The sequence below is a fragment of the Anguilla anguilla genome, chromosome 6, assembly GCF_013347855.1.
Source record: "Anguilla anguilla isolate fAngAng1 chromosome 6, fAngAng1.pri, whole genome shotgun sequence".
In the NCBI taxonomy this organism is placed as follows: Eukaryota; Metazoa; Chordata; class Actinopteri; order Anguilliformes; family Anguillidae; genus Anguilla; species Anguilla anguilla.
The window spans coordinates 39,311,390-39,326,807 of NC_049206.1; the positions used below are offsets into that span (position 1 = coordinate 39,311,390).

The 15,418-nt window shown below is 41.2% G+C and overlaps 1 protein-coding gene and 1 long non-coding RNA gene across 21 annotated transcripts in view; one reads left to right on the forward strand and one right to left on the reverse strand.

Moving 5' to 3' along the window:
* The window catches only part of LOC118229641 (neurexin-3a-like), a 325,684-nt gene that overhangs the window by 108,241 nt on the left and 202,025 nt on the right, over positions 1 to 15,418 (forward strand). For all 19 annotated transcript variants that reach the window (XR_004765703.1, XR_004765704.1, XM_035421791.1 and 16 more), the window contains 5 exons: positions 5,938 to 6,057; positions 6,957 to 7,338; positions 8,076 to 8,266; positions 8,792 to 8,965; positions 12,373 to 12,492. Coding sequence is in view for 17 of the 19 variants with exons in the window: in XM_035421791.1 (XP_035277682.1) it covers positions 5,938 to 6,057; positions 6,957 to 7,338; positions 8,076 to 8,266; positions 8,792 to 8,965; positions 12,373 to 12,492 (987 nt within the window). In the remaining 2 variants the exon portion in view is untranslated. The remainder of the gene's footprint in view (positions 1 to 5,937; positions 6,058 to 6,956; positions 7,339 to 8,075; positions 8,267 to 8,791; positions 8,966 to 12,372; positions 12,493 to 15,418) is intronic.
* LOC118229644 lies at positions 8,828 to 10,601 on the reverse strand. 2 transcript variants are annotated; one of them, XR_004765707.1, is made up of 3 exons: positions 10,148 to 10,601; positions 9,257 to 9,323; positions 8,828 to 8,913 (listed from the first exon to the last, which is right to left on the reverse strand). It is a non-coding gene; the product is annotated as an uncharacterized LOC118229644 (long non-coding RNA). The 2 variants fall into 2 exon arrangements; XR_004765706.1 differs by having other exon boundaries at positions 9,257 to 9,479.

Below are 15,418 nucleotides of genomic sequence, written 5' to 3' on the forward strand. Positions count from 1 at the left end.
TGAATACTAGTGAGTCTGCATTGATTAGAGGAAAATTTTACATTGTCTAGTGAAATTTTTTTCTTAGTAGTGTCGTCTGGAGTATAGATAGATGCTTTAGTTAAACTGGATGGACAGGGTGTTCTTGATCCTGAATGTTTTAATCATCTTATAAAACAACTGAAAAATATCTTCTTAAGAAGTTAGACGGCTGATATCAGTCCACTGGACAAACACAAACCAGTGCAACACAGATTCTCAAGCCTCTTCCCTGTACAGAGGTGAGCAGCAGGACAGTTCTGTGGTGGTGATACACCCTCTGTGACTTCATCCCAAGAGGGGAGGAGTCATCCAACAATATGGACAACAGCACATCCACTGTGGTTCTGCCTCAGTGAAACGAAGGAATCAATGAGTACCAAGCCAGTTAGCAAAAATAAAAGGAAACTGGTTAAAATGTTAAATTAGCTTTCACATTCAGAATATTGGAAGCATTCTATTATGTCACACATTAAACCACACATTTTTTCCCTGTAAATTTTTTCAACAACTTTTCTGTATTATTTTGTGCTCCACATTCCTATAGGAAATGGCACAATTTAATCTCTTGTCTACAAAACTTTAATTCTGTCTCTACACTGCAACATAGGTATTTATATCAGACAGAAATGTGCTTGAGTATTTGACCGTTGCATTATACCAGAAGTCTTCTCGCATCCTTGTTGAGACACTCCCTTATCCTAATACCATATTAGTTTTCATAGTTTCCATTGTTAAACACTAGTTGGGTGCTTTAATGAAGCAGATCAGGTTAAGTGCTTTTAATCAAGGCTACAGTTTATTATCAGTTCCCCATTTGATAATTGCAGCACTAATTATTTGGTTCTAAATACCTGTTCCCTTCCTATTACACCAGGTGCCATCATGCTATCCATAACCCAAAATGCATCACATTAAATGGCTTTTCATTTCTGAAGCACCAATTCATTATTCATCAGGCAATATTTTGACCAATACATGCAAACAAAAAAAAAGAAAATAATGAAATGAGCATAATGCATTTGGGAGAGTCGATGGAGGTATGATCTCACTGTGAGGTATGACAAAAGCCAGTTGCTTTCTAAATGGTGATTTAAGTCTGTCTCCATCACCAGCAGCTCTACAGCAGATTGTGATGTCACCCGTCGTTATGTTCGGAGAGAATCAGAGACTCACTGAAAATCTTGAAATATAGACAGAGCTACAGCACGCACAGTGAACGGAGCTGTGCACCCCTTTCATATGGATGGGGATTGCCAGTTTTAATCTTGATTTTCCTCTGTCCAGAAGTCTAGTTAAGAGACGAATGCCTGGTGCAATCAATATTTATCCTTAACATCACATGCACATTATTAACGATCAATTTATCAGCAGTGCAGTGCGGCATGTAACTGAAAAGGTTATATATATATCGTGGCAGGTGCCCTTACCCACTGTGACAAAATCAGCATGGCAAATTAGTGTAAATAAAATGTACTGCCACTTAAACACCGCTATCACTCAGAGAAAACCCCATTGCATTTTGTACCTGCTTACTTGCAGTAGCAAATGCTAATCCAACTTCACATGACTATAATTCTGTATCATAAAGGTTATTTTGCCTATTAAAAAAGCTGGACGTTTGACTGGAGCAGCTTAGGTGAATATCTCATCCAGGCATTTAAAAGCTGAAAACATACCAGAGATACAAACCCACAGCCTTCAGGTCCACAGTCAGGTGTTACAGCCACCATACAGCCTACAGCCTAACAGATATAACACATACATGTATAAAATTGTAAATGTGTTACACGCACCAGTATAAAATTGTAAATGTGTTACACACACAAGTATAAAGTTGTAGATGTGTTACACGCACATGTATAAAATTGTAGATGTATTACACGTCCATGTATACAATTGTAGATGTGTTACATTGTGTATATTTTCTTTCTTGTGGTTTTGATACTCTTAGCCTTTTTCCTTTTGAGCTGTGTGCATTTTGAGAATATGTATGTCTTCAGAAGACCAATGTGCATCTCATTGTGATACCTCTGTATGTGCACTGGTTAGCGAACAGAAATTGCACAGTATGTTTCAGGTACAAATACTGCTTTTACTCATGACTGGATTTGCAAAAGCTTCACAGGAATAATGGAACAAAGTTTTTCAGTTATAGCTAAATTCTGTAGCTTGTTGAGTGTTTCTCTTACATTTTAAACATTCAGGGAGTTCTGTGTCCTGTTATTATCCTTGCATAAGCATTCTTGAAGCATATTGAAATTTATTTAGTAATTATTATTTTTTTTTTTTGAAAAAGCTGAATGAAAATATAGAATAAACAAAATTATGAAGTAAATGCTAAATACAGCCTAACTGTGTGTAACCATAACAGAATGTGTAACCATGTGTAACCATATCATGATATTTTCGGATCAAATTTTAAATGCATTATTGTGCAGTAGCCTACCTAAATTGAATGCATATGGGAAATGAAATTTGGTCCATTAAAATTTTGGCGGGAGTGCAGCATCCTAAAAGCACAGTATGATAGTGCTTGATTATACATAATTGTGCCTTTGGGAGCATAACAATTTCAATAGAAGATTTGAGAAATTAGTGACTCTTCTGCACTGGATAATTATATCCTGGCTGCTGTTTTCTTAACAGGTTCATTGGTTCAGTTTCCCTCCTAATTTAGAATGCCCAATCATATCCGTAGGCTCAACTCATCACTGCAACAGCCTGTGATTTTGGGAGAGTGCCATCAAGGATGCATCCTCTTTTAAATTGGAATCAGCTGCTGCTTGTTTTCTCCGTCACACACACACTACACACACACCACACACAAATGCCCACACACATACACACACACATTCACAGACATGTGCCCACACACATGCATGGACGCACACACTTACTTTATGAAGTGAATTTCTCTCTTTGGAGTAAGCACAGATCTGACCCAGAATACAAGGCTCCATATGCTTAACACTGGCAAGTTATGTCTCTCTAACATTTAAGGTGAAACATTCCAATTTGATGCAAAATCAACTGAAAGTTCATTACAGGGTGTGACTAAGGACAATACTGTAGTAGTGGACATTATGACCAGAAAGTGTTGTTTAGAGGTTACCCCTTTGAAGATTTTATTTATTTATTTTTTCAAAATTCAAGTCAGTGTTCTAAAACTCCATTGCATTCAATTACTAGTAATGGTTGTTACATCAGCATTAGAATGTTAAGTTAAGAACATTCTAATGACGTATTTGCGATCTCACACTTCATAGGGTTAAAGGGGAGAAGGAATGCAGGAACTGCCCATCGGATTAGATAGATAGATAGAGAGAGCTTCAAGTACCTTCCCAGTACATTAGAGTGCTATGGTCAAAATGTTAAGTATTTATTAAAGCAATGGCATGTGGAATGAAAGACTTCTTAAATGTGTTTTTTGAGGCCCTGGGTACTCTATAGCACCTCCCAGAGGGGAGCAACAGAGCGTGAAGCACAGGGTCAGCAGCCAAAGCCGCGCCCCGACCATTCACCATGAAAGGTGTAATCTTTAGTCTGTGCTGTATAATGTACTCCAGAACAGCTTATTGACAGTGTGCATGCTGATTGGTCTATTTGGGGTAATGATATGGTGTAGATTATTATCAATTTCTTCAGCTGCCAATGGCACAACAGTAGTAAATATTGGGATTATTTCCCATGTATTTCTCTCTCTCTTTGAAAAGCACAACTGCAGCTGTGGTCTCATCCCATTGACTCAACATCCTCCATAAATTTGGAAGGGCATAATTTAGCATGTGCCTCAGAAATTTGTGCGATTAGTTGCTACTTTTTTCACTCAGTCTTGCTGAGCCATGCACACACTGTTGCCTGTTGGTAGACCACTAAAAGAACTGCCTCAATGTTGTGCTGCTGGACAGGCCATGTCTGCCATTGTTTGAGATCCTACAGGTACAGTACCAATATTTAGCATGCATGTTTGCAGCAGAAGTGCACCAATGTGGCATTGTCACTCAGAATAGACCAATCACCATACCATTAAGACCATTAAGCATTCTTAAACTTTTTTTTTGGAAATGCTTTTCACAGGGTTATACACTATCAAAAGTATCTGAACATCACTTGGTCTGAGGCTTTTTTTCATGGTTTGGGCTAGGCCCCTTTGTTTCAATGAAGGCAAAACTTAATGCTTCAGCGTGCAATCACATTCTAGACGATTCTGTGCTTCCCCAACAGCTTGGGGAAGTCCCTCTCCTATTTCAGCATGACATTGCCCCCGGGCACATAGCGAGGCCAAATAGAAATGGTTTTTTCAAGAACAGTCTGGAAGAACTTGACTGGCCTGGAAAGAAATCTGATCTCAACCCCACTCAACACCTTTGGAATCAATTGGAAAGTCAACTGCGAGCCTAATCGCCCAATCAGTGCCCAGCCTCTGTAATGCTCTTCTGGCTGAATGAAAACAAATCCCAGCAGCAAAGCAGCAATTACAAAGCCTTCCCAGAAAAGTAGAGGTTGTTATAGCAGCAAAGAATGGACCAACTCCATATTAATAGCCATAGTTTTGGATGAGATACTGGATGCCAGGTATCCACACACTTTTGGCCATGTAGTGTACAGTACCATGGTGGGTGCCAGTAACCACTTGGTGGATACCAGTGCCACCTTCAGGCTGCAGCGGGTTTTGCATGTTCACAAGTTCTGCTGCTCCTGCTGGCAGTAGCACAGTCTATGGAGACGTGACTGTGGGAGTAATATCAACCCAGAAATGACACAAAATGCACGTCAGATGCCTTTGTCATTCTCTTTGCCTCTGGCTAAATGCTTTCACAATGCTGAAACTCACAAACACATTTGAACTAATGTGCATTATTTAGTAAATGAAGCAAATGGCATTTACTAATTACAGTACTTTAATTTAGTCTGTCCATCATCTGCCAGGAGTGGATGGCAGCCTCCTGAGTCAAGATCCGCCCGAGGTTTTTATTTCCTCAAGGGTGCTTTTCCCAGACACTGTTGCCTTTGACTTGCTAGGGGGCTGGGGCCCAAAATGTCTGTGAAGTGCTTTGAGAAGTGGTCCATTGTGCAAAGTGTTAAACAAGTAAAATGGAATGGTATTGAATTGAATTAAAAATCTGAGGATTGAATGCTGCATTAAAAAAAAAATGATTACTGTGATAATAAGATTCATCTTTGGTTTGAATAGCCTAAGGCATTACATACGACTACCCTTTCTTAGGAAAAGAGAGAAGCATGGACTCATCCAGATGGACAATCCACTGATTGGCTAAAAACGGTTATGACGAATGTTGTAACTCAAATACCTCCAGCACTTTTCACAGGAACAAACGGTCTTGTTTTGCAAAATAAAAATATAAATATACAGAGGAAAATGAAAAAAAAAACTAAATACAATGTTGGACATTAACTTTTACCAAATTTATTGATCCAAAGTTCAAGTTAATGAGTGAAGAAGATTATAATATCTATCCAGTTAAAAGGCTGGTATTCACTTTATGCTTGAAATACTGGAGGACAAAGATTTTTCAAGACCTGGTCATGAGTAAAAGCAGATTCATATTATGTTAGGTTAACTTAAGAGACTGGACATATTGTTACATACAGAATTATTGAGTTTCAAGGAAAACCAAACCTTTGCTTTTTATATTGGTTGAGAAAGAAACATTTAAAATAATGTGTTGGTTTCCTCTTCAACTGAAAGCACTATTGAATATTTTTGTCATATTACTCAATTCCACACAAGAGGAACTTGAAATTTTTATTGAATATAATTAGTTTAAGATCATTAATTTAAAAATAACAAATTTAAGGTTATCTTGCAAAGGTCTCACCATCTTTAAAAAAAAAAGCAATGGCTTGGCGTGGCTGTGGGGTGGCATTAACTTTGTGACGCGCCGTCGTTCTCAGGCAAAGGACCGGAGACTCTTTACGCCGGCAGCAAACTCAACGATAACGAGTGGCATGCCGTCCGCGTGCTGCGGCGCGGTAAAAACTACAAGCTCACGGTCGACGATGACGTGGCTGAAGGTATTTTCGCCTTGTATTTATACGTCTCCACGGTTATTGGTTAAAATGTGTATTTGCATTTTAGTCCTCTTAAACTAAATTAGCCATCCGATTGTTATGTTTATTGAACCTGTGTTTTATAGTTGTCCATGACCATTGAATGCACTTTTGTATGTCGCTTTGGATAAAAGCGACTGCTAAATAAATGTAATGTAATGTATGCTTCCTACTTAACTGCTATGCTCTATAGGGGAGTTATATGCTTATACTTTCCAACTCTCTCAAAGATAAAATAGCAGTGTGCACACATAAGAACATTATCTCTATTTTATGGTGTACATGGAATCAGCCAACACTTTGTGCAGTCTCATTAAGTAGCAGGCAATTATACAGGGAAGAGTGAAGTGCATCCACAGTGACATCCACTGCGTTCAGTAATCCAGTGTCACCCTTTATCAGAGTCAGAGTCAGGACGTTTTGTGGCACTGCGCTCAGAGTGCAAAATGGAGTTTTACATTTAAAAGCCCCTGCTTGTGTTTTTCACTCTTCTTGGTCTCAAAGATCATGAAAACATTTACTGTTATATTGCATTATTTATTTGCTTAGCAGGCACAAGTTTCCAGTATGACTTCCACAACTGGTTGTATGCATTAAGCAGTTATTCAATTCACTATCCATTTAAGCAGCTGAACATGACAGCAGTAATTCAAGTAGTAATATGCAGCTTGGTACAGAAGCAGTACCCCCACATGGGATTCACACTGGCAGCCCTCTGAGGTTTTCAGCCCTAGGCCTTACACCACTGCAGAGCTTCGCCACCCCCACCCTTACAGCAGCTTTACTACTCACCACCTGCGTTCTTCCCCCCGACCGTCACGGTAACATTTAACCCGCCCCCCTCCCCTCCGCCCGGCGCGCAGGTCAGATGATGGGCGACCACACCCGCCTGGAGTTCCACAACGTGGAGACGGGCATCATGACGGAGCGGAGGTTCACGGCGCACGTGCCGTCCAGCTTCATCGGCCACCTGCAGGGCCTCCGCTTCAACGGGCAGCTCTACATCGACCTGTGCAAGAACGGCGACATCGACTACTGCGAGCTCAACGCCCGCTTCGGCATGCGCTCCATCATCGCCGACCCCGTCACCTTCCGGACCAAGGCCAGCTACCTGAGCCTGGCCACGCTGCAGGCCTACGCCTCCATGCACCTCTTCTTCCAGTTCAAGACCACCTCGCCCGACGGCTTCATCTTCTACAACAGCGGCGACGGCAGCGACTTCATTGCCATAGAGATGGTCAAAGGGTGAGCATGAAGACATTCTGTGACTCTGACCCCCTGCCCTATCCCCCAGCAGCACGTGTGTGATCTACTGTTTCATTCATCAACTGAGTCCTGCAAAACTACAAAAACCAGAATACCCTGTTCCCATGCAGATCCCTATCATTACGGATTATTGGATTTGTACAGACATTTAATAGGAGAAAGGAAATATTAATGCTACTTTAACCAACAATATGAACTTTTTCAGGAAACAGTGTGAGAGATTCAAAATATACATAAATATTCATTGTGCCCAAATTTGCTGCATCAGAGAGAGAGGGAGAGAGAGAGAGAGAATGGTCACACCACATGCATAGTCACAGGTGGTCACACAGAGGTGGTCAAATTTGATATTCTTTCAAGAGTCACTGAATAGCTTAAGACTGAATCGATACAGTTGCGATTAAATTGAGTTGCGTCTCACATAAAATGACCATCAGAGGCAAGTGTGCGCAGAATTCATTTTAAAAACTGGAGATTTTCTTAAGCTTTTGGAAAATGCAAAATCTTGACTAAAAATCCTGCAGGGTACTTTAGGTATTTGTAGTCTGTCTTCCAGCTGGCTTAATATGGTGTTAGTTTGGTCAGAGGATGATGATAGTCAGTTAGGACTATCATAGGTTGGTCTTTTTTTCTGTATGGTTTTAGAATGGTCAGAGGATGTTAGCGCTGTTCTATGGCGGTCAGGAGCCAGTCACACAGTAACTGTGTTTCCACAGCTACATCCACTACGTGTTCGACCTGGGCAACGGCCCCAGCCTACTGAAGGGGAACAACGACCGCGCCCTCAATGACAACCAGTGGCACAACGTGGTCATCACCAGAGACAACGGCAACACACACACGCTGAAGGTGGACGCCAAGTCTGTCAGCCAGGTGGTCAATGGGGCCAAAAACCTAGACTTGAAAGGTGAACCCACATGCTGCACAGCCATATTTTCATCTCTTTCTCTCCATTTTTCACTCACCAGTTCTCGTTTCACCTTTCCTCTTGATATGACGAGCTGCAGTTGACATTTGCTTGTTCATCACAGAAGCAATGCATAAGACTGTACTTTCTCATGCATCATATTTTGTCTGGATTATAGGAACAGTTTCACTAAGATTCACATTGTGACACTACATTTATCAAAGGACAAAATAACTGGGATTTACACACACTATGTAAATGGACTGTGTGTGACATAAAATAAATCACTCTGGGTAGGACCACCTGCTAAATGCCTATATGTAAATCAATAGGTCAGGTGTCTTTGGACATGCAGCTTCATGAATCTTCATAAAGTGTAATCGTAGTCACTGGAAACTCCTGTTACCAAGAGTACAGGAGCAGAGGTAATGGAATGAATGTAAGACCTGACAGTTCAGTTGCTGTATTCAGTTCCAGCTCTCAACTGCCATCTTACAGTGTCTTTGTTCCTTGTCCCCACGTAAGGTGAACTCTACGTTGCTGGGCTGGGTCCAGGCATGTACAACACCCTGCCCAAGCTGGTGGTGTCCCGGGACGGCTTCCAGGGCTGCCTGGCGTCTGTGGATCTCAACGGCCGGCTGCCAGACCTGATCAACGATGCCATTTTCCGCAGCGGTCAGATTGAGCGTGGCTGTGAAGGTCCGTGCTTCCCCTGACGCGATACTAATGCGCTACTCTGACATCCAGACACTCATTTACATAGACCCTCCTCCTACAGCTTAAAGCGGTCCCACCTCCTATCCACCCGCCCATCCAACCATGATATTCAGTCACCCACCTGCTAACCCGGGTCACACTCTGTGACAAAATTCTATGCCATATTTCTTTCTTTCATGCAGTACATAATACATAAGGACAGATATTAAGGCAGTCGGATTACGCCAGACATTCATTAATGGAAATGCTTGTGAAGTATTCCTTTCAACTCACTTTAACAGTTCCTACAGTAGCAGAATGGTGGAGAACCCTGTGATGCAGCAGTTTTCAGGCAGTCCACCTATGCCAAAGAGCCAAGACATTCAACATGAGCTTCAAATTGATCTGGTGTAGGAAGGTTAAACAGCCACAAGATGGCAATGTTGTTTTAATTTGCACTTACAAAACTAGTCGCACTGCTGCTTTGGTCTGAAACTCAGGGCTTGTACTCAAGAGACTAGAATTCAAACATATTGACAATATCATGTAGATTAGAGAAATGAGACACAATCGATGTCATATCGGGTTTTTTTTTTTCTAATAGTGTGCAATGTCTTAAACTGGTTCTCATATTCCAAAGACAAATATTTCCACACACATTTTCCAAACAAATTTGTGTTGGGGGTGGTGGGTTGGGTTAAACAGTGTTAACAACCATGTGTGCTGTGTAGCACTTTTTTTTTTAGGACTTTCTAGTGCTTTTCTTTATCTTTAAAAACAGTGAAGAATGCCAGTCATCAGAATTCTAGGACCTGTGTACTGAACAGTTTAAGCAACATATCCAGTTTAAGTAGTTGCAGATGTTACATAATTATAAATGCCTAAGCTTAGAGGGGAGATTGTAGAATTGAATGTTGCTCAGAAAAGACACATAACAAAATCATGAATCTTATTTAATTATGTATTCAAGTCTCTTGCACTTTTGTAGCTCAGGTTTTACGCCATGCTTACTTTATTTACACACATGCTACACAAATGCTAGTCACACAGTTCTCATGTCTCTTTGCCCACCATTCAAATACGTCTGTGGCATAGAGTAGCTTCACACATGTCTATCTGCTGTGAGTGTGTGTCATGCCTTGAAGAGTGTGTAAGCGAACTGACGCCATTTGTCACTTTACTAACCTCTCTTTTCTTGTTTTCGCTTTTTTCTGTTCTTTCGCAAACAAAGTCGGTTTCACCAAAGCTGACCTCCAAGGTAGAGGGCTCCGTTCCACACCCGAGCTCGGCTGAAAGCTGCGCTGCTGTGTAATGTCCTTTTCTCAGCCAGGGAAAAGCAGCGCGGTACAATGGCTCGCTTCACGAAATTGCCTAAAGTGCGCAGTTAATTTTACAGCAGCAAGGTTGGGCGAGACCTGGCAAATTGGGGAGTCAAGACACAATTAAAACGCAAATGGACGCATAAATTAAACATTGAACTCTTTAGATTTGCAATTGTTTTTTTAAAGTGTTGTTTCATTTTCCACGATTTTCTAACTTAATGCTAATTCCGCCGAGTGGAACAGTTTTATTTCATTTTATTTTTTCGTAGCCGCTGTGACCAGACCATAATTTTTTCAGGACTGGCTACTGCACTGAGGCTTTCTAGAGTGGTAAGCCTACTCAGAAGTGCAACTCGTAGAGCTGATTACATGATTAGCACATTCATTAGAAGAAGTGATGGAAATTCAATTTGAACTGCCCATTCCCAGAGCTGATTTAATCAGGGGGCAACAGACAAGAAAGACCACGAGCGAAATGGCAATCCTTTCTAATCTTTTAGGTTCCAGTCAGGCAGTTTGTTTTTAAAATCGTGTATTTTCCACACCAAGCTTCGCTTGCACATTTTTTTTCTGCTTTCTGTAAAGTCGATGATGAACGGATCAGATGTTCCGCAAATAAATCTACACACTACTCTAATTAAGTGCATTTTTTGTTCTAGGAGCAAGAATGAAAGTAAAACACAGAAGTGGAACATGAATGTTTCCTTCTTTTATTATTGAAATGATAATTGATTAAACTGTGCATCCTCCCGATCATTCTGTTCATTCAAGTTCAGATGTAGAGAAAATAACTGCATGCTAAGTCAGTGTACTGTAAAGAGATTAATTAGACAAACTTTTTAGTTACTTCTTTTCTGTTCCTTTTTCCTCAATAGAAACACAAGCTGTAGTTACAGTAGGATTTGCCATTAGTTGCACAATAAGGAATCAGTAAGGAATCACTATGGTTGGCACTATGATTTGGATTCCATTTTTAACAGCGTGCACAAGAAAATAGTGTCATCCTCCATGAATCTATACTCAGAAATTCAGTTTTATCAGTTCATGAAATACGTAAGCAACATTAAAATGACATTTTCCTTCTGAAAGTGAAATGAGGTGTTTTTCGTGAAATGAATCATTGTTTGAGAAAGACAAGCATCACATTACACAATAAATGCACTTTTATGCCTTCAAATTTTGTTCAGTTTCTGTTTTCCTAAAGGTCTTGCATAAAAATGCACTTTCTCTCCGTTTATTTGCAGTTATCGCTGTATCCTTTCACATGCTCACTTCTGCGATTCCTGTCTAAATCTTTTATTTTCACCCTGGATCTTCTGCATTCCCTCTTTAAAATGTTAGGTGCAGGATTTGTGCAGTGAAGGGAGTGTGAATTCATGAACCTTGAAATTGGATGTAATGTTATGTGTTATTAGCCACTAATTCGAACCAATCAAAAAGTTTTTTTTTCTGTGAAGATCAAAGTCCTCTGATTGGTTCACACAAGTCAGTGACTTGTAGCATGTGGTGCTATAGTTACAACCAGAATGTGGTTCTTGATGCCCCACTCTCCCAGTGGTAGTGCACTGAAGGAGAAATGGGAAGCTGTTCTGTGATTTTACCCCCGTGTGAATATCCATGTTCTCTCACTGAACTGTAATTTATTTATTCATTTATTTATTTATTGTTTATGTACACAGTGAATACTGCTAGTACTACACAGAGGGAATGCTATGTCTTTCAAGTTTATTTTCTGACCTTTAAGGGTGTTGGCTTTGGATCTTTCTTCCCCAACACCTGATCCAGGATCAGTCGAAACATTCCCAATCCTAATCCCCGAACCTATTGCTAGAGCAGCTGCTGATCAAAGATCAGCGTATGCATCCCTGATCCTTACTGCAGTCCCTGTAGTGCATAAGCCGGGCGCTGATCCAGGATCAGTGCTTGGGGAGTGGTTCTGCCTGCGTCAGAGTACTCTTTGAGTATTCGGTGACCTGGCCGCATGCCTCTCTGACTCTCCTGCATGCTCTTCCTGACCGAGCTCGCTGGCGCCCCCACCCTGCCACTGGAGTTACAGCACGCTCCTCTGCTCTCCTCTGCCCTCCACAGGCCCCAGCACAACCTGCCAGGAGGACTCCTGCGCCAACATGGGAGTTTGCATCCAGCAGTGGGAGAACTTCACCTGCGACTGCTCCATGACGTCCTACGTCGGGACCCAGTGCAATGACCGTGAGTGTCCACCAGGAGGCGCCGCCCTCTCTATCACTTCCCCTTTGTGATTGGTTTTCACGGTCTTTAATGCGGTTGGTTTGTATGGTTTGTAATGGCTTTGTGGTTTGGTCTATGGTTTCTATGGCTTTGTGGGTCAGCTTGTATGGGTTTCATGGCTTAGTTCTGTGTAGTCTGAGGAACAGACTGTGGCGTGCGCTGCTTAACACTTGGAGTGGAGTGTGTTATGAGGTGTGTGGAAACACCATTTACTCAAGTTTATCAGAGGTTCTCTGCCCTCTGAAGTTGAGAAACATGAGGAAGAATGGAAGAAGCACAGATTTCCTAGCATTTAGCAACAGACCACTGAGAGAGAAGGAGTTTGTTATATCCGTGTTGAATTGAACATATTCCTCTCAACACTCACAAATAATGACCATGACAGAAAAGACTACAAGTGTGATTCTCTCTTATGGCCATTAAGATTTCATCTGCGGTTAAAGGGTTAATCCACTGTGTTGCATGGAAACAGTAGCAGCAGTAGACTGAAAGTCCTTCTTAGGTTATTAATACAGGGACACCGGAAATATGTTTTTCTCTAAAGTTCCACAGCCATTCTTTTTTATTTGAACATCAAAAAGAATTTTTCATGCTCATATCTATTCTGTATTTCTGAGTAAACCACAATAATTTCAGCCATGCAATACACAGAATGTGTTACAATACATTGAATAAACTGAGTGAACTGAAAACTTTTGCCTGATTTAAATTATTTGGCACTAGGTGGCAGTAGAGTGCTGTTCTGAAGGAACTTAACGGACCAACTGAAAAGCAGTCACACTGGCAAGAAATCAAACCCTATTCTTATCTCAACATGATGTCATCTTCAATAAATTCTTCACATCATTAAAATGTATGTCAGTATTAGAATGTTACTGTCATTAAGGGTGCCATTTCACGCATCAGTGTTAAGAGCACGCAATGTTAGTCACCATGCTCTCATTGCTTTACTGAAGAGACAAACATGTGAATAGGACCAATGCAGAGAATTCTAAAAATGGCTGTGAGTAAATTGTAAATCGGAATTATGTTAAATCCGTGTAATACGTCATAACTGTTTTTTTTCAATGCTCAATAATAATTTGTGAAGAAACTGGGATAGTGTGATTTTTCGTTGGAGGTAGTCGTGCAGTCGTGGTAGAGTAGTCGTTTTCTGACCTACATTCAGAGCCCCAACCTGAATTTCTGCAGCCACTTGGCTGCCTTTTCCAAGGGGCCGCTCTGCGAGAGGCCCTGACGGATCGATTCTCTGCCTCCGCCTGCGATCCTCTCGACGGCAGCGCACACACCTTACCCCCCAACCCACCCCACCCCACCACCACCACCACCACCACCACCCCCTGCCACAGGCTGCGCGCAGCCCATTCCCTTTGGACTTTGACGCTGTCGCTGTATCTGACGGCAGCGCACACACCTTACCCCCCAACCCACCCCACCACCACCACCACCACCACCACCACCCCCTGCCACAGGCTACGCGCAGCCCATTCCCTTTGGACTTTGATGCTGTCCCTATATCTGTGCATGAATTAAAAGTATAGTGTTATAGGCGATGTTCCATTTTCTGCTTCTGTTCAGCCCCTTTTCAGCATCCCCCAAATAGTCACAGCATCACAGATGTTTGTTTGCTCCCGCACACATCAGAAACTCGGTCCATAACCGGTCAGTCCGTAATAATAGAGTCAGTCATCCAAATTGGTAACATGAAGTTAGTTTAGCATGCGCTATTATACACCGCTATTACAAGCTTGATATTATCATTGATGCAAAAAGGGCAGCGCAACACCTTCCACTAATAAAAAATAAATTAATAAATAAATAAAAAACTTGACGTATTATAACAGTTAGTCAAAGAGGCTATGTTATTGCTGAGGAGTGCAGCATGGGAAAGCCAGTGGTGTTTGTAATTAAAAGAGCGCCAGAATAAAAGAAAGAGCAAGGGTAGGGGAGCACTGAAAAGGCAATGGCTATTGTTCACTGACATTGACAAACATTAATGAATGTTGCCAAGAACCCATATAACACTGGTATGATTTTATATTATTAACTTAAATTAAGGCTCATAGCTACAGTACATATCTATTCAGAAAAATTTAAGTAATAAATTAAAGTATATCATTTAAGTAAAAATAATTTAAGTATATAATCGTGATCAATAAACGATTGTGATTCCTTTAACTGGCGTGGCACACTTCTATCCTGGACTACCCTACACCATTTTATGGCACACTTCTATCCTGGATGACATTCATTTCAGCGTTTTTTCCTCAGATGTTCTGTTGTGTATACACTATATATAAATGTATATATATAAATAAATCAGTGCACCTTTCTCTTCAAAGCCTCTCAAAGCAGTGTTTCCTCCAGATTACGCCTCATTATTATTCTGTTTATTCCCAGGATTTGTGAACCTTGGGCAGGGTGAAGAACAATGGAATGGCTTTGGGCTTGTTGACCTGGCTAATTATTCTGTTTATTTAACTGAATGAGTTCCTAATGATTATCTGTCCCTCCAAAAGGTCACGTTTAATACTCATAAGGAGACAGGAAACAGAAATAAAGCATGAGAACCTCTCTTCCCTTTGCCCTTATAGAGAAACACATGCACCGACACACACACGCACACGCACACACACACACACGGCAGTATGTATGAGGTCATTGTCCTGCTACAAAGTGAAGTGCCACCCACAGAGTTTGGCGACATTTGGTTGGATCTCATTTCATGTTTATGCATGCTTCCGAATTCATCCTGCTGCTGTCGTCAGCAGTTACATCATCAATAAAAATAAGCGAGTCAGTACCTGTATATGTCCAATCATGCATGCCCAAGCCATAACACTACCGCTGCCATGTTTCTCAGATGAGGGAGGTGCTTGGAATCATG